This window comes from Lagenorhynchus albirostris, chromosome 13, assembly GCF_949774975.1.
Source record: "Lagenorhynchus albirostris chromosome 13, mLagAlb1.1, whole genome shotgun sequence".
Taxonomy (NCBI): domain Eukaryota; kingdom Metazoa; phylum Chordata; class Mammalia; order Artiodactyla; family Delphinidae; genus Lagenorhynchus; species Lagenorhynchus albirostris.
In genome coordinates this window covers 87,035,289-87,060,603 of record NC_083107.1, presented here as the reverse complement: position 1 = coordinate 87,060,603, position 25,315 = coordinate 87,035,289, and the positions used below count along the sequence as shown (strand labels likewise).

Here is a 25,315-nt window from a genome sequence, read left to right as displayed (position 1 = left end):
AGGGCACCTCCACCACGTGGGGCGAGCATGCCCCTTGGGCCTTGTGCTCCTAGGAGCAGCGGGCAGGGTCCCGCATCCCCAGATTCCACTCTGCCCCTCCTGCCCCTATAGGGCTGCGTGTGCTCTTAGTAATGAAGTTACACGGCCGTTTGTTCTCTGCTCTAAAATTGCTCGGGGCCTCTGAAGCACACAGCTCCTTACTCAGCGAACCTCCGATAACCTGGGAAACATACACCGGGAGGAGGCCCTAAAGAACGGTTTAAGCGTATATTTATTGTATAGAAAGAGTCAGTCATTTTTATTTATTTATTTACTATTATTGTTACTGTTTTGGCTGCACTGCAGCTTGTGGGATCTTAGTTCCCTGACCAGGGATTGAACCCGGGCCCCCTGCATTGGGAGTGTGGAGTCTTAACCACTGGACTGCCAGGGAAGTCCCAGAGTCAGTGACTTTAAACAGTCTCTTGCTAACCCCATTAAAAATATACAAATACACAGAAATAGGAAAAAATCTAGATGGAGATATACTGGCATGCTAGCAGCAGTGCTTCTCTCTGAGCACGGAGTTGTGGGTGTCTGGGAAAGCTCGGTCCAGATATTCTACTGTTTAGCCACATTCGCCATTTAAATATAAAACCGGGACACTATCAATATTCAGATGTCTCTGGGTTTTCAAGCACATCTTGAGGGTACTCTGAGACAGATGCTTTTTGACATCTGCGTCGGTGACCATTTCTGCTGCATCCATGTTAAGGGCGTTCCAACCCGTGTGCTCGGCGGGTCCCCTGCAGTGCTTCCTTCTCCGAGGGTGGCCCGCTCCAGGGACACCTCACCTCCTCTAAGCAATGATTTCTCACCACCCAACACCATGCTGTGGTCGGTGATGAGCCACTGTATTGCCAGGTGGAGGCATGGTCCACAGAGAGCCGACTTGCTGTCACTCTCCTGCTCCTACCCCGTTCGCAGACTGAGTGTCTGCAGTGAGCAGACACGGTGTGGGCCCTCCAGCGGAGGGGTCTGCCAGGGAATCTGCGGGGCCCCTGCTCTCCAAGGCTCATCTTCTGGCAGGTGGTCAGACAGGCTCCCAAGTGGTGCTGAAGCTGTGTGGGATGTTTGGGGCCATGGGCAACACGCAGACCACGTGCTACCCACAGTGTGTGTTCCGGATCCAGCGTTTCAGTGGCAGCATCGTTTCACACGTCCGGTTTCACGCTAGTCTGTCAGCACCAAAGCAGCGATTTTAGTGGAGAAACTTAGTATACTTATGAAAGCCTCTAGAAACTGGATATCTTGTTCTTTTTTAAATTTCCAGCTTTGCTGGGGGTGGAACTGACAAATGGAAGCTCTGTCTATTCAAGGTGTGCATCGTGATGCTCGAATAGGCAGGTACCTTGCGAACGGATCGCTGTCACGCTGATGACCACACCCACCTCACCTCGTTACCCTCTGTGCGTGTCTTCTTGTGACGCAGAAGCGTGGGTCAGTGAGAGTTCCTTCTTTGTGATGCGAGGGTGCTGAGCCGAAACAGAGGAGGGGTTTCATGCTCTGACTTTCACGTTGGGCAGCAGGGGTGAGAGTGGAGGAGAGAAATCTACGGCAGCAAAGCAAGTCTGGGGTTTCTAAGCAGCGAACGTTCAGGCCCATGTGGATGTGCGTCCCCTGCAAAGTGAAGATTGGCATCACGTCAGAGCTCCTTCCCCGGATCCGCGTCTCGTGCAGCGTGGGGCAGCGGCGGGCCGGCCGCCCTCTGCCCGGCGCCTGGTCCCACCCAGCTCCTCCTCAGACCAAGCTCCGACCTTGAGGACATTCTATGCTGCTCTCAGGGCACAGAGAGCGGGATGCGCCCGAGAGCCAGGGCAGTCTGTGAAAGGTCTGATTACAGCACATGTGCCAGGGCCTGCCTTGGTCAGTGGAGATAAACACAATTCAGGCCCCGCCCTTAAGATGAAAGAGGCAGGTGAGGGGTCTCCATTCGTTCATCAGACGCGTCTGTGTTACAGGCTCCACCAGGCCAGGCTTAGCCTGCGAGGGTGGAGCCAGTGCCCGTTTCCTTGGAGACGGAGCCTGGAGGTGGCAGGAGGTCTCTGGGGACATGGCGCCTGGCTGCTTCCGGCCTGTCCCGGTGCTTCCTCCTGCGAATCCACACTGGGCTTCAGAATCCTTCTCAAGGACTCCAGGCGGCCTTCTCCTTGAGAAGAAAGTCATGTGTTATTACAGACCTAAACGTAGCACATTATCTTTGTATCTGGAGAGAGTAACAACTCATTCTGATGGAAGAGCAGTTTCCTTGATGGCTGGAAAAATGGGTTGTAGTTAGGAAAACACTGGTGTGTATTAGCAAGCCTGCTGCTCAGAGATTTTAAAAGGGCATCATTATTCTTACAGGTTTTATCAAATTAATTGAAAGAAGGTTGATAAAGCCAATAATGTGACTAACACATGCACGTGGGGATTTCATGCTTCTGAAATGCTGCTTTGGGCCAGTTCCCTCCTCAGCTCTGGTCTCCCTGCCTCTTTCCTGTCCTGACTGCTTTCTCTCCCAGAGGAGGGTCCAGTCGGGGACGTGGCCTGCTTGTTCTCTGATTAGGGTTTTGCTGCCCGGAGCTGGCGAGCTGGCTTGTCGCCTGTCTCTGGCCTGGCTCTTCATCGTAAAGTGGACGTGATCCCTGCCTCACGGGGCAGGGCGGGGGCAGGTTAAATTAATGGAACTAAGCGAATGGCTGTGTGTGAACCCTAGGAGTTCATCTTAATCTATAGAAGAAGCTGGTGGGTTTGCTTGGTGTTAATTTTCCACGATTATCCACAGAGCCGCTGTGCGGCCCAGGGCTCTCCCGGCTGCTCCAGGAGACGCAGGCGGGCACGACGTGGACCCTCTGTCCACAGGGGGCAGTGGGACGTGGGCACTGATAATGCTCGCGTCTGGCCTGGACCCTGGAACCATTAATCTCACTGTCCTCCCCTGACGCAGGCATGGGACCACGGTATTTTTCTCCTTAAAGCCTGGCGGGGGCGTCCGGTGGGCCGTACGTGTGAGGTCTGAGCGCTGTCTGTGCCCGGCCCTCCCGGCTCGTCCCACCTCACCTGTGCAGGTGTCCTTTTGTCTCCTCAGTCTCTGCCTGGCTGCATCTTCCTGGTTCAGCAGGTCTGCATTAAAAGCCACTTCATCAGAGAGGCCTCTTCTGATCTCAGTCTAAATTACAGCCCTTCTGTTCAAGTTCCTGCTTCATTTTATTCTCGTACCCTGTGTTGCTAATGACAATTCTGTGTCAATCTAATTCTCATTCACGTGCGTGCAGTCTTTAAACATTGCTTCTCCTCGTGGCGCTCGTAGAATTTTCTCTTGATTCTTGGTGTTCTGCGTGTCACTCTGACACGTCTGAGTTATTTTCCCCTCATTTCTTTCCTGCTTGCACTCTGTGGGCACGCGCATTGTGCTCTTTGGTGATTTTCCTTAGTGCCGGGAAGTCATAGCTATTAAATCTTCACAGCTGTTAAGGCTTCGAATGTCTCTTCTCCTTTTCTGGAATTCCTGTATGATGCATGTTGGGATCTGTGGGGTTTTTTCTTCAACACTCGACGTGATAACTTCAAAACCGAAACAAAACTTTCCATCTCCTTCTCTCTCAGTGTTGCCTTGTAGACAAGTTCTTCATCCTAATTATTGGTCTCATGAATTAGCTTTTATCATTGGCCATTCTGTTACTCAGCCTGCCTGTAGAGTAACTTGTTTCAAAAATGTGTTTCATGCACGAGATTCCCTAGTTGGTCCCCTTTCATTGCCGCTTGTTCTAGTTCGTAGCTGCCTCTTCTGTCTCATCTTTATGAGGATATTCAGTGTCTTTCACAGTCAGATTCTGGCTGCCCCGCTGAGTCCTGTTTCCTGGGTTGTTATTTCTTTTTTCACGATGTTGGTGCCCCTCCAATGTCTGCTGATTCTTGATGGTGAGATCAGTCTGTTAGTCGGTATTTCTTGGTAGACTATCAGTTCTTCTCCAAATATTACTACTGTAATGATTTCCTTTCTTTTTGAAAGATAAGAAAAAACCCGAGAACTACCCAGAGATTCAGGGGCCCGTGTGTGCCAAGTGTGTCAACCGCCCTTTAGCAGCAGTTCATGGAGCTGTCACAGCTGTGCTGGGGTGGCAGTAACGTGACAGCCCTGCATTCCACGTTTAAATGGGATGCCCCCTCCCCTTAAGGCCAGATTATCAGTTTGGGGGATTTCACTGTGGAATCTGTAATCTCAGGGGAGCGTCTTACCAAATGAAGGCACGTGTAGAGAATTTACGGAGAATGAAAGTTCACTTGAATGTTGGCCTGCTGTTTGCACAGCTGGGCAGTTGCACGTCAGCACCCACACCCACCCGTGGGAGGCAGATACATCAGGGAAGTAGATGAGGCCACGAGACAGTGACTGTGGTACAGAGCAGGGTCCTCATCACGGGAGAACGGAGATCCAGTGGGGGGCTGAGGAACAGCTTCCTGGACAGTCAGGTGAGCAGGTGAAACCCGCACAGGTGGGTTGATGGTCACGGCCGACTAGGCAGAGGCAGCAGTGTAACCGGACCCCTGGGCTCCAGGTGCAGGCCTGTGGGGAGGAGCTTAAAAATGGGACATTATTTATAACTACATTTGGCTGTTGGTGGTTTTGAATCTCCTTTGAGAAGGGAAGTATCATAACGGACTCTGTGTTTTAGGAAGATGGTTCTGGGGTGGATTGGAGTGGGGGGCGGCGGGGGGCACCGGGAGGGGCCTTGATGTCCCATCCGCACTCCGTCCTCTGCTCCCCCCGTGCACTGTGCTGCTCAGACAGGGTGTCTCCACGGTTGTTTGCGACCTGTCTCCTGCCCTGAGCCGCATGAGGGCGGGCTGGTGGTCCCGTCACCTCCAGAACTGCAGAGACGTGGCTGAGCGTGGAGCCCCCATGGGCATCGGGAGGGAGCGGCCGGTTGGGCTTCGCAGAGCTGGGCGATGCTTGCACTTATCCGATGAGGGAGACAGAAAAGCAGAGATGACCGTGGGGCTTGGAGCCTGGAGTCTGGGAGACTCGGTGTCTCAACGGCAGGAGCAGGAAAGTCCACAGAAGAGACTCACTTCTGGGGAAAACCACCAGGTCGACTTGGGACGTGCTAAGTGCGGGGTACCAGGGAGGCTCCACAAACAGCCCGTTTCCCTGTTTCGGTTCTGAACAAAACAGGAAACAAAGGAAAATGTGCCAAAACATGGTCAGGATCTGTGAGGAAGGCTGGGGGCGTGTGTAGCTTAGGCTGAGAGCAGGACGCACCTGGCCAGCGAACCTGAACCGGGTGATGTGCTCACCTGGTCACAGGTGTCCCCGTGTGGGAGGACCCTGCCCCTGAGCAGTAGTGTACCCTCTGGGGGGTGCTCACACTGAAGGGACAAGGGGACGCCGACTCATGTGCCCAAGTTTATTCTTCCTGAGAGTACCGGCTAGACAAGGGAAGAGAGAGGCCAGCGCGGGTGGTAAGGGGCAGCAGAGCAGCCATGGTGGGTCCTGGGGAGCCCTGTGCACCAGAAGGCAGACAGGGGCCAGCCCAGGGGGATGGATGGAGAGAGGGACAGATGCATTCCCAGAGGGAGTGGGGAGGCAAGGCAGCAGAATCCTGAGAAGAGACTTGGGGAGGGAGACCTAGAGCCAAAGCTGGGAGCAGGTTGGGAGGAAGGGGTGAAACCCCCCGGGGGTGGGATGGGAAGAGGGAGGCCAAGGGGCCTGGCTGGCGGCACACAGACACTGGACCCCGGCGCTTAGAGCAAGGTCCTAAAGGCATGTGACTTTTTCCACAGGGGATGCTGGAGAGAAGGGGGACAAAGGCGCACCAGGACGGCCTGGAAGAGTCGGCCCCACGGGAGAGAAAGGTACCTGCTGCCCCTGGGCCCCAAGGGCACAGCTGGGGCACCGGCTCCTGGAGAGCTGTTGGTGGGGAGAAGGGGGGTGCGTTCGAGAGGAACCCGGCACCTGTGTAGGTCTCGGGACTGAAGCAGGGCACAGAGAGGGCTCTTTAAACAGTGCTCCCTGGCTCTGGCCTGCCCGGCACCGAGAAACAAAGTGCCTTCTGGGAGGTGTGCCTCATCGGGTTGTTACGTGTATGGAAACTCGGCGCTCGCTTGGCCTCACGTGCAAATTGGGGATCACTTGTGATCGTTACACGTATAAGTGCAATTATGAGGGTGTGCAAACAGTGATGGAGGCGTGTGAACAGTGATGGAAACAGTCATGTAGGTGTGCAAAGGAGAGAGAGCACAGATTTGGGTGGGGCATGGGGGGTTACACCGTGGCCTCCCAGTTTTGGCTAACGGACCCTAGTCACCTTGAATCTGTTTCCTCATTAGGAAAAAAAATAGTGTCGTTCAGCCTGCCTCCTGGGGTTGTGCTGGGGCTTACAGAAAATAGATCCTACCTAAAAAAGAAGCTACATGGTGCACGGTGATGTCAGTAAATGCCACCATTAGGATATACTTCCTTTTGCTGCTTTAAAGTTTGTGAAATCCGTAAAAGCTGTGTTTGGAAGTGCTTTGTCAACGCCTGCACACTATTCTATGAGAACACGTGCTGGGATTATCCAGCCGGTCCCCACCCCGCCTCATAGCATCGGAGTTAGGTGGTTCTTGTAACAACACAGATAAAGGTTGTTATGTTTTTAAGTCCATGCACTGTTTTTTCATTCTTAAATTTTTTTAAATGTTGGTTTTTTTCTTTTTTGTTTAATTAATTAATTAATTTATTTTGGCCCCGCCGTGAGGCATATGGGATCTTAGTTCCCAGACCAGGGATCGAACCCGCACCCCCTGCATTGGGAGCACTGAATCTTAACCACTGGACCACCAGGGAAGTCCCAGTTTTTTCGTGTTTTGAGGTGTGATTTACGTAGCGTCAGTGAGTTTGGCAGCTGCAAATGCCTGTGAAACCCGGGTCACAGTCTAGATCCCGAGCACTTGTGTCACCACCATCCCTCCATCAAGCCCACGTGCTGATTTTTATTTCTTACTTTCCCTTTACTCATAACAAATTAATTAAAAAAATAAAAGAACTGTTGTCCTGGTTCAAAGTTCAAAACATACAGAAATTATTCACAGCCACTAGTCTCCTTCCCATCCCTACCAGCAGCCCTCGCCACTGACAACCACTGTTAGGTTTCTTTATCTTCACAGAGATATTTTGTAATGGCTGAGTGAACACTATTCTTTCCTGCTTCTGTACAAACAATTGCAAAATGTATGTAATGTTCTGCATTTTCACTTAACCGTGTTCTTGGAGATCATTCATTCTACAGGAGGACATGCAGGTTGTACTTGCTCTCGCCTGGAGACATTGTGTCCATTCTTTATCTAACTGGTCTCCTATTACTGCAGATTTACAGTTCCCTAGGGCCTTGCTGCAGTGAGTGAGTAATCTTGTAAATGTCATTTTTAATGTGGACGAGTACAGCCTGAAGATAAATTCCGGACAGAGTAATTGTTGATCAAAATGCACGTGCATTTGAAATGTTGGTGGATATGGCCTTCCAAAAGGATCGAATCCATTTACCCTCTGTTTATTGAAGCACAAGACGGCCGACCCCTTCACCCTCCCTGCCTCAGAAAGCTGCCAGTCTGGTAGCCGTGGAAGGCCACGTCAGTGGGGCTTTAACTTAGCCTCTCTTATCATAAATGAAGCCAGCTTATTTTTCAGGTGTTTAAAAGTCATTTGTATTTCTTTTCTTTTTTTTCCTTTTTGAGGATTGTCTTTTCCTGTCTTTTAAAAAACCTTCTTGGGTTCTTCTTTTTTTTTAATTTATTTTTCGGCTGCATTGGGTCTTCATTGCGGTGTGCGGGCTTCTCATTGCAGTGGCTTCTCTTGTTACGGAGCCTGGGCTCTAGGCGTGTGGGCTTCAGCAGTTGTGGCGCATGGGCTTAGTTGCTCCGCGGCATATGGGATCTTCCCAGACCAGGGATCGAACCCGTGTCCCCTGCATTGGCAGGTGGATTCTTAACCACTGCGCCACCAGGGAAGTCCCCCTCTATTGTCTTGTGAGGACAATGTCACATTTCACAGTTAGGAAGTGAATATGCCTCTATTCTGGATGGTCACAAATTCATTTTCATGACACCATTTCATTGATTTTTTTTTTTTTTTTCCCTTTGGCCGAGCTGTGCAGCATGTGGAATCTTAGTTCCCTGACCAGGGATTGAACCCACGCCCCCTGCCGTGGAAGCGCAGGGTTTTTGCATTGATGTTTTTTCAAAGTAACGACGTTTGAGCTCAACGCACGTGCAGCAGGCAATGCCTAATTTCATGCCAATGTGGACCCGTGGCTGCTCTCTCATCTCTGTCACTAGTGTCACCAACATGTAGCTCTCTCATCGCTCTGTCATCATCATCATTCTCTCTTATTCTCACTCTTGAAAAGGCAGGACAAGCACGCAGAAACTATAAATGCTGTTATTATAGCGTCCGAATCTTCTGATGAGGATGAACGTTGCTGGGAAGGCAACAGCCTAATTCACTGCGTTTTCCTGTCATTAACCACTAAGTTGAGTGCTGTTACGTGCTGAGATCTCGGGGAGGCCACCTGAGCCCCAGAGTCAGAGGGGGAGAACAGATATGTGGACCCTGGAGAATAAATTGAGGCAGAAAGCTGCGGGGCAGTGTGGAGGGGAATTTGGGCTGGATCGAGAATCTGTCTTGTTTCAAGTTTTTCTAACATGTAACAGTAAGGTGTGCTCATGATAGAAAATTTATATATATCTATAAAAGTGAGGAAAATCAGGCATAATAAAATCATCCAGAGATAACCACTTATTTTGGTATATTTCCTTTTTCGGGGTGACTTTTCTTGCTTTGTTGTAATTATATTGTGTATATAAGTTTGAACCTATTTCTTAAATTTAATGCCAAATTTTAGTGTAAGGATTTCTCATGTATGAAATCATTTTGATGAATGTCTCCTACCCATGGGTAACTTAAAACTCCACTGGGAGCGGTATGTTCGAGAGCAGAGTCCTGTGTATGATTCGGGCAGGAGAGGGGAGCCTGGACCTGCCCTTTACAGTCCCATTGACCTGCCTGACAAGGAACCTGCCAGGCTAGGAGGCGATGGGGCAGTGATCACCGGGCTTGCCAGGGGTCTGGCTTCGCCACTGACAAAATGAGCAGGTTTGGTCTGGGGTCTTTGCTACTTTGTAGAGCACAGAGAACAAGTCAACCCAAGTGGGATATATTTGGATTATTGAATAGTGGGATAGTTACGTAGAAATCTAGGAAATATCCATTTTTGGATGATCTTTAAAAAGAGGACTGGCCGTGGCATGATAGAATATAAGAGAATAAAATAGGATACAAGAACAGACATGTGATCGACTAAGATATTTACAAAAAGGCGAAGAAAAAGGATGGGGAAGAAATCAATCAGAATACTAGTAGTAGACATTTCTGGGTTATAGGATTATGGACCTTTAAATTCTCTTCTTTAAATTCTTCTTTACATTTTCTCCTGTCTCTATCGTTGGTGTTCCCAGCAATGTGCATGAACTATACTTTTGATGTTAACAGGTATTTTGAAAGGTTGCTGTGGCCGTGGCCCTGGCCTGTTGGCGATGTAGGCTCACCTGGAGGCCCAGGTGAGGGTTCGTGAGCTCTGGCGGTCTCCCACACGCTGACGGCCATGCTCACGGGGTCAGCATGGCTGCACCTGGGCTCGTCGGAGCCCGGAAACTGAGAGCTGTGGCCAACCTCAGAAGCACTAGCACAGGTTCAGTGTGGCGAAGCTCGAGGCGGGCCGTGCTCGGAGACTCAGGTGTGCGGGGAGGCGACCTCAGCTCCAGGACGTCCCAAGGCTCCTCATTGGAACCACTCTCCCGCCGGGATGCGGGATTCTTCCGGCCACCTTCCCATCCTCCTGCATCCTGCTTTCGTGGAGGTGTTCCCACCAGTGCCCTGCTCTTAGCGGATTGCAGCTACTGCCCGGGGGCCCTGTCCCCTACGGAGAGCAGTGACCACTGCAGGGCGGGGCGCTGGGGAGACTTGCCTGGTTTCTGCATCAGCTTGGTTTCTACGAAGAATGGCAGTGGGCTGGATCTGGGTACCTGTCCAGAGGCTTCCGAAAGGGGCTCCTAGGATGAGGGCTCTGGGGCGGGAAGGGCAGGGTGTGGGCGGGGCAGACCCGCTCAACGCCAACCGTGCTGCTTACCAGCTGTGCTGGCTTCACACCCTCGCTTCCAACCCGTGAAAGCAAAATAATAACGTAGTCGCTATCAGTCCCTATTGTTTATTAAAGGATGAAAGCTGGGAACTTGGGAGCAGCAAGCCTGGTGCACCGTGGGCCCTCGCGCAGCTGCCTTGTTCCCACTTCCGAGCTGTTCCAGCCCCACGCCCACCGGCACTGAACCCGAGGTGGGCCTTGCTCATCCCAGACAGCGGCCCCTTCAGAGTCAGCTGGGACCTTTCAAAAACGGTTATTTCCACTTGAGGCTGTGTTGATATTTCCCCAGGCACTACATTAAGCCAACTTAAATCCTCAGTTGTGTTTATGCAGTGCACTTACATCATTCACACTTGATTTTCATTGTTTAGAAATTATTTTCACCGGAATTACTTTTCCCCTGTGAATTTTCACGGACTCCTTGAACAGTTTTTTTTTTTTTTTTAAGAATCAATTTTATTTATTTATTTATTTATTGGCTGCGTTGGGTCTTTGCTGCTGCGCGTGGACTTTTCTCTAGTTGTGACGAGCAGGGGCTACTCTTTGTTGTGGTGCACGGGCTTCTCATTGTGGTGGCTTCTCTTGTTGTGGACCATGGGCTCTAGGCACGCGGGCTTCCATAGTTGCAGCACATTGGCTCAGTAGTTGTGGCTCGCGGGCTCTAGAGCGCAGGCTCAGTAGTTGTGGTGCATGGGCTTAGTTGCTCCGCGGCACGTGGGATCTTCCCGGACCAGGGCTCGAACCTGTGTCCCCTGCATTGGCAGGCGGATTCTTAACCACTGTGCCCCCAGGGAAGTCCTCCTTGAACAGTTTTAATGTTTAATTTTTTTACCTACCTCACATCTTCCCAACTCTCACCTCTGCCATCCTGAGCTCTTCTGAGAGTGTCATTATTTGCACCTGGTTGAAAATTTCAGCTCTAAATTGTATAGACAGGACTCTCCCATCAATGTTTAGTTAATGACAATTTTCCTCTGTGTAGTTTTAGCCAGTGTCAGTTTTATTTGGTGACGGTTATTTCTACTAGTAACATTCTCTATGAAATTGTCAGAAGACTGAACACTCTTATTTACTTTCTTGCTAGTTTATGAAAAAGCATGAGTAATTCCCTGTGGGTAGTCCAGAATTCCTCAGTGGTGTCCCATCTCCCTGGGTTTTTGCACATTTCCATTTCCCCCGCGGGACCCTCTCCTTCACTTACCACCTCGTTCCTGACTGGACTGTTCACGTCCCATCAAGGACCTGGCCCTTGGAAAGCTCTCAATCAATTGTTTGTAAAATATCTTGACATTCAATGTCTTGAAATGTCTTTGAAATCTGCGGGTGACCTGTCTGTGGCTGAGGCCCTCAGGTGTGCGTGCCCCTGCTCGTCCCCAGGTTCTAGAGAAGTCTGCGGGCCGAGGCTTCAGAACACGCTGAGCTGGGTTCATTCCCTGCTGCCTACTGAGCAGACAGCTCTGCTCTGAGGACGCTTCCCAAACCATGGGGACCAGCTGGGCCTGGAGGTAAAACACAGCTTCAGCTTTGGTCTGGGGGGCGGCCTGAGATGGGGCGAGTCCGTTGGCCCGCGCTGGGGCTGCCGGTCGCCCGGGGCTGTGTAGGGTGGGATTGCAGGTTGATCGCGAGGATCTGGACGCCCTCCACCTGGCGCCCTTCTCACGTCAGCTTCCGCGAAATGCAAGCTGCGTGGACATGGGGCTGCTGCAGGGCGGCTTCCTCTTCCGCTGATTTGCCTTGTGTTAGGGGGTGGCCTCTGGTCACACACTGAGCAGCCCCCCTGTTGAGAACTCAAAACAGCTGTAGGAGAAAGCGCCAGAAAGCTGACAGCTGCCTTTTCTGGAATAACAAAGACAAGCCCAAGGGCCGGCAGAGCCTCCCGCTGTCGCTGTCCATTGTCCTTTACTGAAATGAGAGCTGTCCCCACACTGTCAGAGCGCGCGCTGTGGCACACAGCACGGAGCTGGCTTTGCCACACGACCTGCTAAAAGCGTGTCGTCCCAGCTGTCAAGGCTCCTAGCCCCCAGACACACAGCTAAGAGGCCGCCGGGCCCCTGGGCGCAGAAGCTGGGGACCCACCTGGCCTGCGATGGGGGAGGGCGACCCTACGTCAGTGACAGGGCTTTCTGGGCGCTGTAATGTGCACATTATCTCCGTTGAAAATCTCAGAGGCAGCTGGATGCCAAGTGCTCTTTCTGCCCTGTCTCCTTTTCAAAGGACGGTGTGAGATCTTCATTAAAATTAATAAGAATTAGCAGCCCGCTGGGAGCTGCCGCCATTCCTCGTGCACGTCCAGAGGACAGACGTGCGCTAGCACACTTCTCACAAGTGGGATGGGGTGGGGAGGGCTGGCACCGCAGTCACAGCCCCCTGGGGAGCCACCACTGCCAGCTCTGGAGACTTAAAGGGACCGGATCTGAGTGTGTCTGGTGCGTTTCCAGTCATCCCACACCACCAGGGTGGGGGGATTTGTTTGGTTTTTGCAAAAAGCTCCTTGTCATTTGGAGAGGCAAGAGGAGGCGGGATGAAGCCAGCAGGGCTCTTGTTCAGATCCAGTCTCCTCTAGGCTGGCAACCGCACTGCTTTTCTGCTGCTTTCCAAGGAGTGTCTGTGAGTTAAGGCAAGTCAGCATCGCAGACGACCTTGGGTTGCCCTCAAGTGGAGAGTGTGTGGACATCTCGGGGAACTCAATGGTTCTTGCTTTTTCTTCTTCTCCAACACACCCCAAAGAGAGAATATTCCTATGAGGAACGGTAGCCCACACCCTTGACCTTGTGTGCAGGGTCATGGTGCAGGGGCCTGCTGTAGGCTACTGCTTCCAGCTTTCAGCCCGAGTGCTGTGAGGATGAAAGGCTTGCTTGGTGTGTGTTTGTATGTTTGAACATGCTGTTTGTGTGTATGTGTGCATGTATTGTGAATGTAGATATGTGTGCATGTGTACATGTATGTATATGCACACGCAGTGCACGTATATGCATATGCACACGCATATATGGAATGCATGTGTGCACATGTATGGGCGCACATATGTATCTGTATGCATATGTATATGTGTGTGAATGTGTGCATGTGTGTATGTATGTGAATGTGTATATGCATGTATGTGAATGAGTGTGCACGCACATTGTGTATATGTGCGCACATGCATGTGAATGTGTGCATGTATGTGAATGCGTGTATATGCACGCACATATACGCGCATGTCTGTATGTGCGTGTGTATGTGTGTGTGTACATGTGTGTGTGTGCATGCGTTGCCCAGCAGGCACCCACAGGTGGTGGCTGTTGTTACTCTGACACCCCTCTTGGGGCGGGACTGATGGCTGGGAGCTGTGCACGGCAGGGCGCTGGTCGTGCTGGCTGGGGTGACCGTCCGCATCAGGCCCAGCTGCCCCCAGCGCCTAGCCTTCTGCACAGAGGCCCTCTTGTGAGGTCATCAGGGGGTGTCGCGAACCAGGTCTCCTCTGGTCCGAGGGCCTGGGCCGTGGGCCCCGAGGATGCAGGGCTGAACAGGGACAGGTGAGGCCTGGCCCCTGAGTGGCTCCTCACAGGTGAGCCGGCACCACGGGAGGCTGGGTGTCGGCTCTGCTCTCTCTGGTTTCCTAGTTCCCACCTTCTGGGCCCCGGGGAGGGTTGTTTGTCTCCCACGAGCCTGCAGCATGCCCTCAGGCCCAGTCCCTGGAAGTGCAGCCGTGGCTTGTGGCTGGGTCTGTGGGGACCAGGCCGCTGCCCCACAGCGGAGGTGAGGGCTCGGGGCCCTGGATGTGGCCAGGAGACCTGGGCCGATGTCCTGTGCTCAGTGGCCTGAGGGTAATGCCACCTTGCAGGTGAGGAAGCCGAGGCTCTGAGGGCTGTGACCCACCCCAGGCTGCGTGGGTTGGGGGCCGGGACCCGGGCCTGGTCTACCCGATTGCAGGCTGCGCCCTGGATCACTGGACACCAGTTGCACTAGCGGCATCTGGTGGTGGGTGGCGCCACCCGTCTGATTCTACTTTCGCTTCTGGGGCAGAGGGAAAGCATACCAGTCAGCTGCAGCTGCTGTAACAAACACAGCAGATGGTTATTCTCTCAGCCCTGGAGGCTGGAAGTCAGAGACCGTGGTGTCTGCAGGGCTGGCTTCCCTGAGGCCTCTCTCCGTGGGGCGCAGATGGCCGCCTTCTCCCTGTGTCCTCACGAGGCCTTTCCTCTGTGTGTGGCTCGCTGGGTGCGTCTTCCCCTTCTTACAGGGCCACCAGTCCTATCGGATTAGGCCCCACCTTTCTGACCCCATTTAACCTTAATCACCTCTTGAAAGGCCATCTCCAAATATGGTCACATTGGGGGTTAGGGCTTCAACATATGAATTTTGGAGGACACACAATTCAGCCCATGCCAGGTGCCGATTAACACTGAGGTTGAGATCCATCAGTACATGTGGACAGGCTTTCCTGGCACACAGTGTACCTGGAAGTATTCTAATTTATCTCTGAAAGTTGGAGAAACGAGCAGAACTGCCCCAGATTGCAAGCACCTCTATTGCTAGCTCCAGTTTGCTCCTGGCAGCAGCAAGCAGTGGGTTACCATGGAATCTCAACCAGCCTCCAAAGAGGGCTGCCTGCGGGGTCTGGTCCAGCCCTGCTCCAGCTTTGGGGCCCCTGGAATCACCCAGGGATGTGTTAAAATGCAGATTTCGGTGCTTGAGCTGGTGGGGCCTGAGGCTCTGCTTGTGCAGATCCAGGGGGGTCATGGGGGACATGGATCGCTCCTGAGGAAGCAGCGTCCCAGCTCGGAACTTCTGCCTCCAAATGACAGTCATAGCGGCCAACACTTAGGCCCACCTGCCGCATGCCAGATGCCGTACCCGACGGTGCTCGCCTTTCCCGCAGCCCCGTGAGATGGCTCTAGTATGGCTGTTATTAGCCCCATTATGTAGGTCAGAAACGCACAGAGATGGCACAGCTGAGTGACGGGGAGAATCAGCTGGGCCGCGGGGCCCGAGCTCCAAGCCTTGTGCACACGGCGCTGCGGGCCTGGAGTCTCACACACAAGAGGAGCTGTTATTACAGGACACCACTCTGCAGAGAGAAAACTGAGGCGCAGGGAGACTCAGCCTCGAAGGTAGAGCACAGACCTGGGGCTGCCTGACCCCCAGCCTTGGCCTGCACGGGCGACCTCCTGCAGCTCCAGCCTTCTCACGTCACCGCAAACCGCAGGGGTCTCCAAGCCCGGTTCAGGAAGCAGCGGCATCCGCAACACTTGGGAGCTCGACGGGGATGCCCCACCCGGACCTGTGGAATCCCCCGGGGGCGGGCCCGGCCGTCAGTGGTGACGAGCCCCCGGGGGACTCCCACCCTGAGGTTTGCAGACGTGCAGCGCCTTCATTCCCCGCCTTGGGCTTGGGCTCGCCGCCTGCCCCCATCCCCCTGCCCCGTGAGCTGCTGGCATCCGATTGATTTTCTATACGTGTGCCTGGTTTCCCAGAGCCCCCTACAGCAGGGGCCGGGTCCCACACCCCTCCAAGGGCGGGAGCTGGGCTCAGTACCTGCTGGGGGCAGGTGCCACGTGTCAGCGGCAAGCTTGAATTAGTGGTGAAGTTCCGCTGTGCAATTGAGAGATGGGCTGAAAGCCGAGGGCTCTCCAGTCACCCTCAGGTTGGCTCATTTACCACAGCAGGGTGTGCGCTAGACCCTGACGGCATCCTTCAGCAGGTGCCGTGAGTCATGAGTTAATCGTCTGCTAAGCCCAGAGGTTTCCTGCGGGGTCCGGGGGGGGGGGGGGGGAGGGGGCAGCGCTTTCGCCATTGTTCTTGATCGCAGGTGTTTCCCCCTCCAGTGTGCTCGTCCAAGCTGCCTTACCCTCTCCCTGTCTGCTGGGGGCAGCAGGAGCCGTCTGGGCGGGAGCAGAGGGGTGGGCAGGTGTTGTTTTGAGTTCCCCTCTGCAGGGAGGGGTCTCGGGAAGAAGTGACCCCAAGGTTGGCAGGAGGCCCACACTCTGTCCTCACCTTTTCTAGGTGGAATCTTAGCAAACAGCAGACTCTTCAGGGGATGGGTTTGCACTCACACCCAGTCTGCCCCAATCTGCCCATTAAAACGTGGACCAGACTCCTCTGCGGTGTCGGGTCTTCTGAACGAGGAGGCGTGTTCCCCAGGCAGGAGGCCGCTCTCCAGACTCTGGCGACCCTGCCCCTCTCCAGTGGGAGTTCAGTGGGATGCACGTGCTGGGGACCGTCCACCCGACTCATGACTGTAGGTGCATTACTGTAGGTGCCTTCCTGCCTGAAGATACGGTTGGGTTGGGGTCTCCGAGACCTCCTCCTGCCCTGGGCACTCTCTTCGTGGGACTGCCCGATGGAGCCCGAGCTTAATCCAGTCTATCAGGCCTGCGTGTCCCCGTAAGGACGCCACGGCAAGTGTCCCAGCAGACCCTGCTGAGACAGCGTGAAAACGAGCCAAACCACCCCATGATCTGGCGAGACGTGAAAGTAAAAAGCATGAGCGCGGAGGTCATCTCGACACTTATCCGGCTCAGCCCAGCTTCCCCAGGGCTCACGTTGACCCCAGGACCTCAGGAGGGGCACAACGGAGAGTTATAGGGAAGGGAACGTTGGCCTTTTGAAGAAAAGGTGTCCGGAAGGAGGGTGGCGGCCGAGGCCGTGGAACAACGGCAGTAGCTGAGTGCGCACTCCAGGGACAGGGGCTTTGCTCTGGAACACTTTGCAGGAGGCTGAGCAGGGTGTCTGTGGTCATCTTTGAGCTCAGACCACACTAATGGACTAGAGGGTCCAGACAAGGGACCAGGGTGTCCAGACAAGTGGCTCGGGGGCCATAGCCAAACACCACAGACACAGGGGCTTAACCCCCTGACACTGACCTCGCACGGTTCTGGAGGCAGGGGTCCCGGAGCAGGCTGTCTGCATGGTTGGGGTCTGGGGAGGATCCGCTTCCTGGCCTGCAGACGGCCGACTTCTGGCCGTGTCCACAGATGGTGGAGAGAGAGGATTCCAGGCTGTTCATCCTCTCATCAGGGGACGCATCCCACCCCATGACCTCCTCTGACCCTGACCCCCTCCAGATGCATCACATGGGGGTCAGGCTTCAGCATATGAATCCGGGGGGCACTTCAGTCCCCAGCAGGAGGGGACAGTGGTCAGACCTGCTTGGGGGCTGGTGCTCCTGTAAGGGAGCACAGACAGGGTGGGGAAGCTGAGGGGAAGATCTCAGGGAGAAAACAGTTTAGACGTTTGAAGGACTGTCTGTGGACGGCGGATTAGACTAGCTGTGCATCTCTCTGGCTGCAAAACCAGGACTGCTGGGTGGAAGGAGCAGGTGGCACCTTTCGAGCTCCTGCAAGTCAACAAAGGAACACTTCTGTGGCTGGAGCTGCCTCAACACGGCTGTGCTGGGGGGTTCACTTAGAGCCCCAGGGGCGTGGCTGTCAAGGCCGCTGTGGCCCTGTCTGGCCCAAGAGCTGAGTAGCTTGTTCCTCTTCCAGCAATAAAGTGAAGCCCTCACCATATCCTCAGAGTGAATATTTACTGAGTCTCTGCCTCCCAGACATTTCTCAGTCTGGGAATTTCTCCCTACCCTCCCGACACCACTCCCCTGGGCCGCCTCCTGCGGTGCCTGCCTCGTCCCTGTCCAGGCCTCGTCCACGTGTGACCAGAGGCATGGTGACGTGGTCCTGGCTGGTGGCTCTCTTCTCCCCAGCTCCCGGATGCCTCCTCGGAGCCCTGGGCATCTCCTGTTACAATACTAGCTGTGTGAGTTACCACTGGCCGCTTATCTCCCCGATCCCCCCGCAGACCCTGAGCCCTGTCACTCCTGTGTCCCCAGCATCACGCACCGTACACGGTGTCTGGGGCAGGAGTCACCTCGTGGCGGGACCAGGTACTTGACCCGGGCAAGCGCTGAACCCCCGTGAACCCCATCTGCGCGATGAATCCCTCCTGTAACCAAATACGAGAACACGTGTGCGCGTGCCCTGTGTCAGACACTTCACCCTTGTGCGAACGTGAGCCGGCTTTGGTGGGGTGTCTGTATCTCTGCTGTGGTTCACCCCTCAGCCTGTGTTCTGTCCTCTGACCTCGACCTGGCCTGAGCTGTGGGGACATCACAGAACTAGGACTTGCTTGCTGGCCGGAAGTGCTCAGTCTAAGGCGCTCGGTTGAGTTGAGGACATGGGGATGTACCGTGTGGCCTCCTCTGTTCCGTAGTGTGTGTGACTTTAGGGGTGTGTGTCTTCCTTTGGGAAATACATCAGCAGGTGACATGTAGAGCCTTCTGGGGTCAGTCGGATACACGACCTTGGAGAGGTTAAACAAGAGTCGTAACGTGTTCGGTCTCCTCGTGTGTGTGTGCATGCGTGTTCACGTGGGCTGATACACAGGAGGTGTACTGCATTACCTGTGCCTCGACCAACTGTGATCTCATTGTTTTCCACAGGAGACGTGGGTGACAAAGGACAGAAAGGCGGCGTGGGGCGCCATGGAAAAATCGGTCCCATTGGTTCTAAAGGTACTTCCGACACACCTCTGCTCACTTTCCCTCTCAGGCTCACCTCCCGGGCGCTTAGAGAGTAGCTGGTGGTCGTGTTTATTTTGTGCGCTTTATACACGATAAGCTGTGTTCCAGCGTTTGCGTTTTGGGATCGATCAGACTTGACTGGGTGCCACGAGGTGGGGAGAGCTCCCTGCCCCTCAGGGTTCACATGCTGCCTGGGGGAGAATCAGGAGCCCCATTTAGGCAGCGGAAGGACCGCGTTCCCGACACACTGTCCGTCCACCTGCAGCTCGGGTGACTCAGACTCTCTGAGACTGGGGGCTGGCTCCCCATGAGCACGGGGGGCAGGAGGGTGACAGCAGCGTGGAAGCAGCGCCAGTGCCCACGCGACCCCGTTTGACCTGCACAACCCTGGAGGGTGGGCAGCTCGGGAGACTGTCCCCAGGGCAGTTAAGGGGTCGCTCAGCATCGCCCGGCTCTTCTGCGCCCCCCGCCCCCCATTCCGCACTCAGTCAGCAAATGCTTTCTGAGCCCCTGGCTTGTCCTGCGCCCATGCTAGACCCCAGAGGGCTCGGGGTGAAGGAGGCGAGGCCCCTCAGCCCCGTGAAGGGCTCCCCCAGGTCCTGTCATGGGTGCTGGCAGCAGGAGACAGAGGCTGGGGGGCTTGGGGCTGGGAGGGAGTTTGGCTGTGGTCTGCTCTGCCCAGCGCGGTGCCCGCAGTCCTGTGCTCCATCACCCTGCCTGGGGCTTTGAGCTGTGATGGGTCCAGGTGGTCAGTTCCGATCGAATGGCACAGACCTCCCCCGGCCCAGCCTGTCCCTGGCGGGAAGGGTCCCTCAGCCAGGACCAAGCTCGGCGAACTGCGTTTCTCCCGGCAAATCCGTGGGCAACACCCGCCCCGTGGATTCACTACAGAGCACACAGGTCGATATGCGTGATGTAGAGAGGGATGCGGAAGCTTTGAAAAAGCTTAAAAAAAATTGTGGTAAAATATTTGTAACATAAAATCTGTCACTTTAACTATTTTCAGTGTAATTCAGTGACACTAAGCACGACTGCAATGTTGTAGGACCACCACCGCTATACGTTTCCAAAACGTTTTCATTCCCCCAGAGAGAGACTCTGTCCTCATGAGGTAATAACGCCCCACCCCTGCAGCCCCTAGCAGCCTCTAATCTGCTTTCTGTCTCTATGAACGTGCCTGTTTAGATATTCCATGTAAATGGAATCGCACAGTACTTGTCCTCTTGTGTCTTATTTCACTGGGTATAATGTTCCCAGGGTTCATCTGTGTTGCAGCAGGTGTCAGAACTTCTGTCCTTTATATAAGGCTGGATAATATTCCGTTGCATGGATGGACCACGTTTTATTTATCCCTTCATCTGCTGACGGCCACTGGGGTTGTTTCCACCTTTTAGCTGCTGTGAAGAATGCAGTGGATACTGGCTACAAGTAGGGATGTGTGTGCTTTTAACATACAGCATATGCTCTGGGTAAATGTCAGAGTCTCACCAGGGGACAGCTTGCCAAGAAGGCCCTTACTGGGCTTAGCTTACCTGATCTGCTCCATCTCTGAGACTCTGCCGTCCTGGGTCCTTGTCAGGCTGATCCTTGAGTCATTTCCAAGCTCCTGGTGTTGATAAAAGAAAAAAAAAGGAATCACTTGGACGGAGACTGCCGAGCTCTCTCCATCCCCATCAAACGGAACATGGCTCTCCAAGGATGTAGAAGTCGCTGCCCCTTCACTGTCCCAGGTCAGCCGAGAAGCTTAAGTTCTCTCAGGGGGAAGAAAGGTAGTGCTTTAGGAATATCCTGTGATTTAAAAATAAATAGCCATTGTCTAATTTCTAGAAAGCTTTGTTGCCATGATTTCCTCCTATCCCTTTGTTTCGTAAGTTGGAAGAAACGGAGGGGCAGAATGGCTGAGTCGTCTGTCCTGTCCACAGAAGGCTGGCGCCCAGGTGTCCTGGTGGCTGTGCCCCGGGACACCTTGCTGCCTCTCAGAGAGGGACAGGGAGGACCGCTCTCATCTTGACTCTGTTTGGATGAGGGAACCTCTGCGGTCCATCCGTCTCTGACGTTACCTGTTCTACCTGAATTTTCTTGCTGTGACGTGGGACGTGGAGAGAACTGGCACTGGGTGTTACGGATTTCCGAGGTGATAGCGTGTTCTAGGCAACATGCTGGGTTTTCCAGAATTGACTTAAAGAACGCTCATCTGATAATCTCTGAAGTCCCATGATATGTGGGTGTCCCACGTCACATAAACAGAGCCTGAAGAATCAGTCATCTACAGACCATTCCTCCCTCCAGTTCACCGCAGAAGGAGGGTCTGGGAGGAGCCGCAGGGCACTGCACATGGAAGAAAGAACATTGCTACCTGGACATTTGAACTCAGGGGACACATCCCACCCCTGCCTTGTGACTTTGGCCTTGCTTCTCTTTTCCAGGCGAGAAAGGAGATTCTGGTGACATAGGACCCCCTGGCCCTAATGGAGAACCAGGTATGGCATAAGGGGTCCAAGGATTTTTTAGAAATGTGTTAAAATTGTACTTTTAGAAAGTATAAATCATGACATAAAACTTAATAGGCTGGAAAAGCGCGTGTAACTGACACGCCTTCCTCGTGCATCACACCCTCCTGTGGACTATTTCAGTATTTGCTTTCCTGCTACCTGAATGTTTTCGTTCCCGTTCAGGGCTGTGGTCTGCACGCCGGCTGTGTATTATCCCCTCATCACGATCCAGCTTAGATACGCGCGCCCTAAGCGCACTTTCCTCCTTTCCTACTGTTCTCTGGGAGCATCAGCACCCCCTCCTGACCACCAGCTTCTCTGAGAAGCGCGCCCATACTTTCCGGTTCATCTTCCTCATTCTGGGTGTCCTTGCAGCCGACTCCCCACGACCCTCCTGTCACCGCGGACCCCGGCCCAGCTCAGTGGACTTAACCGACTTCCCTGCCGACTTCCCTTAACTTCTCCCTGGTGCCAGGAGACCGGGCCGCGGGCAGCCCCCGTCCTCTCTGCCTGCCGCCCTGTGGCCCCTGCTTCTTCCTCTCTTCTCGGAGGAGCTCTGCCCGCTGCCCTTTCTTCTTTCTCCATGTGGCACAGCCTGCTGCCCGCTCCAACCCCACCTCTGTTCCCTGGACTTCGGCTGCACCCGCACCCCTGCCCAGCACGCACCTCCACCCCGATGTCACTCAACCCCTGTCCCTGCCAGGTTCAGGCCGTCTATGCGCAGTGTCCCCCAACCCCTGCTGGACTGTTCCCACCACCATCACTCAGGCTCTTGTGGCCTCTCAGCCCCGTTACTGAAACGCCATCCTAACAGGTGTGCACCCTCTGGTCCTCGTCCCCAACACCTGTGACCACAGGAGACACTGCACAGATACTAGATTGAGGGGGAAGATACAGTGTCTGCGTCCCTTGGGTAGGCCCTTCCTGCCAGCTGAGGGGACCTGTCAGCTTGATACCGGTCCCATGTCTCCAGAAAACATCAGTGCCTCAAACCTCAGTGAACTCAAAGACAACGTGTGTCTCAGAAAAAGTTCCATTAAAGAAAAAAACCCCAATCACACCAGCATCATTCCAGGTGCCCATGTGTTGGGGAGTGTTTGGGTTCTAAGTGGTAGAGGGGGGCTGAGAGTTTGGAAGACCGGGCCAAACACCAAAGAGTGTGTTCAGAGTGGAAAGGCAGGCTGAGAGCTTCGCACGATGGAATTTCTCAGGAAAAGGTGAGAAGTCCTGCCCCTGTGCTCACAGAGTCAGAGCAGAGGGTGGGTGGGAGCCGGCGGCCCCTCCTGGTCTGGTGGAGAAGCCGAAGCCAGCAGTGCCACCATGGGCGACGGGCCCCCCAAGCGCTGTGCCGGCCGAGTGACATTCTGAGAAGGTTCCTGACCGCGTGGAGCTCTTCACGGCTGGAAGGTTAGGGTCCTCCTGAGAGGGCCAGGAGGAAACACCTGAGCTGAGGCAGGGTTGGCCATGCTGGGATGACTGAAACCACTTCAGCTCCACCACTTCCCTCAAACGTCTTGTCGTCTCTCCTGCCGCGCTGTCACTGCCCGCAGTCTTCCCGAGGTGACTGTCCTAACCCCCTGCTCTCGCCCGCCCGTCTCACCGCCATACCTCCACTGATCTCCTAAGCGACCAGAGCGAGATTGTGAAACGTGCATCCGACCTTGGTGCCCCTGTGGAAACCCTTCCACTGCTCCCTGCCTTTAGGATCAAGTCTGAAACCTCCATGCAGCCTCAAAGGCCTTCGTGTTTTGAATCGCCTAGCATGCTGGGAAGGGGGTACCCCCCCACCCGAGCCCGCCTCCGGGTCAGTCCCATCACACGCCGGGTGCGGTCTCCGCAGGCATCCCGTGTGAGTGCGGCCAGCTGAGGAAGGCCGTCGGGGAGACAGACAACCAGGTCGCGCAGATCACAGCGGAGCTGAAGTTCATCAAACACGGTACGTGCTTCTCGGGGCTTCCCTGCTCCCGTGTACCCCCGACCCCTGCCCGGAGGCAGAGCGGCCCTGGGTCTGCTCCCCGTGCGCGCGTGCTGGGTTGGCGCCCCGGGTTTGCTGGGGACCCGCGAGCGCTCGCCCTCCAGCCCTGTCCCCGCAGCCGTCGCCGGCGTGCGCGAGACGGAGCAGAAGATCTACCTGCTGGTGAAGGAGGAGAAGCGGTACGTGGATGCACAGCTGGCCTGCCAGGGCCGGGGCGGCACGCTGGGCATGCCCAAGGATGAGGCCGCCAACGGGCTGCTGGCCGCCTACATCGCGCAGGCCGGCCTGGCCCGCGTCTTCATCGGCATCAACGACCTGGAGCGGGAGGGCACCTTTGTCTACGCGGACCGCTCGCCCATGCAGACCTTCAGCCAGTGGCGCAGCGGGGAGCCCAACAACGCCTATGACGACGAGGATTGCGTGGAGCTGGTGGCTTCCGGGGGCTGGAACGACGTGGCCTGCCACCTCACCATGCACTTCCTCTGCGAGTTCGACAAGGAGCACGTGTAGCGGGGGCCCTGCTGCTCCAGCATCGGCGGCCCCTCCGCCACCGGGTGGCTGCCGGCTGCCACCACGGGTGGGAGGCTCTGCCCGCCACGTGGTCCCCAAGCAGGAGTGCGGGGTCCCCGGTAAAGGCTCCTTTTCTGAATCTTAGAGAATGGTGCATGCTTGGGCGAAAAAGAAGAAGAAAAAAAAAAACGTGTTTCTGGGTACTACGTCTGAAGAACTAGAGTTTTATTATTTGTAGTGTAGACAAAATGTTCGTTATGTAATTATTACTCAGAATCGCTCTTGGCTTTGTGCAAAGCATGAAACGAGATCTTTAAATGTTATAACAGTTAAGTACAAACAATGGTAGAGGGGTCTTCAATGACTACCTTCCTTTTAATTTCTATATGGAAAAGAATCCTCTTAGCTTAGATCAATGCTTCTGTAAATGTGGAAACAATTTTGCTTTGCTGCGGATTTCAGGAAAAAGAAAAGTAAATGCTCCGAATCTGACAACTGAATGTTGTTCTCAGTGTCTTCTCTAGCGGTATTCGTTATCTATTCCTGTATCGCGGTCATCCCCAAACAGCGACTCACGACAAAGCATCAATGTCCCCGCAGGTCCTGTGGGGTGGGACTTCACCCAGAGCTCGGCTGTGTGTGTGGGGGGCTCTGTTTCACCAGCCACACTTGACCGTGAGGTTGCTGGTGGCATTCAGTGCCACACGGGTGGCTGGATGGAGGCCTGGGTTCCTTGCTGGGCACCTCTGCCCTGGGCACCTCCCCAAGGACCGCTGGCCACCTCAGAGCAGTGCGAGCGTGCGCCCATCCTGGAAAGCGACCCCTCCCCATCACTGTCTGCGTTCTGGTCTCAGAAGCCTGTCCCCAGGTCCAGCCTGAACTTGGGGAGGGGACTCCTGGAGACGGGACCGCTGGGGGCCATCCCAGAAGCTGCCTGCCCGTCACCCACGGTTCTTCCTTTTGTACATCAGAATCCCCAGTAAAACATAATAAACATCTTCATTTTTCAAAGAAAACAGGCAGACACGCACCCACAAAGGAAAACAGCTGGGGCTGGGAGCCAGAAGGGGGCTCCGGGGACACCGCTCTCCAGGGCCTCTTGTGTGTCTGCGTGTCTCGGGAGCGAGGCCCCGGCTGCCCGCCGTTCTGGACCGCGCCTGCAGGGTGTTTGTGTAGCAACTGTTTTGGAGGAAGGGGAGCGTCTGCCTGGAGCTGCTGGCGCCGTGAGTGCTGCTGGCTTCTTCCCCAGGGGCTGGTCCTCTTTGAGCCCTGCAGACTGGAGCTCAGGCCCCGGTGCTATTGCTGTAGGTGCCACAGGGGCCAAGGCAGCGGCTCTGCTCCGGGTATCTGCGGGACCCCCGCTGCACCCACGGGCCTGTGGGGCAGCCAGGCACCCCTGCTCACAGCCCAGGGCCCATGACCTTGAGCTGGCCCAGGTGCCTGCCCCTCACAGGACAGGCAGATCCAGTGCCGGGGGCCTGTGCAAGGGAACTGACCAGGTGGTGACTGCGGTTGGTCAGGGCGTCCTGAAGCCGGAGCTTCCCCAGCATCACCACGACGGCCTCGGCCCATGCGACTGCCCTCGGTCACCTGGACAGAGCTGCCCTGGCTCTAGGGTGGGTCAGGTGTGCCCCACCCCTCC

At 54.8% G+C, this 25,315-nt stretch overlaps 1 protein-coding gene across 1 annotated transcript in view; it reads left to right on the top strand.

The window, feature by feature from the left end:
* COLEC11 (collectin subfamily member 11) overlaps nt 1–24,130 on the top strand; it is a 29,455-nt gene extending 5,325 nt beyond the window's left edge. Inside the window, exons 4-8 of the mRNA XM_060169181.1 lie at nt 5,806–5,877; nt 18,616–18,687; nt 21,123–21,176; nt 23,029–23,124; nt 23,282–24,130. Coding sequence (XP_060025164.1) covers nt 5,806–5,877; nt 18,616–18,687; nt 21,123–21,176; nt 23,029–23,124; nt 23,282–23,673 — 686 coding nt within the window. The 3' untranslated portion in view covers nt 23,674–24,130. The remainder of the gene's footprint in view (nt 1–5,805; nt 5,878–18,615; nt 18,688–21,122; nt 21,177–23,028; nt 23,125–23,281) is intronic.
* Nucleotides 24,131–25,315: the final 1,185 nt, after the last annotated feature.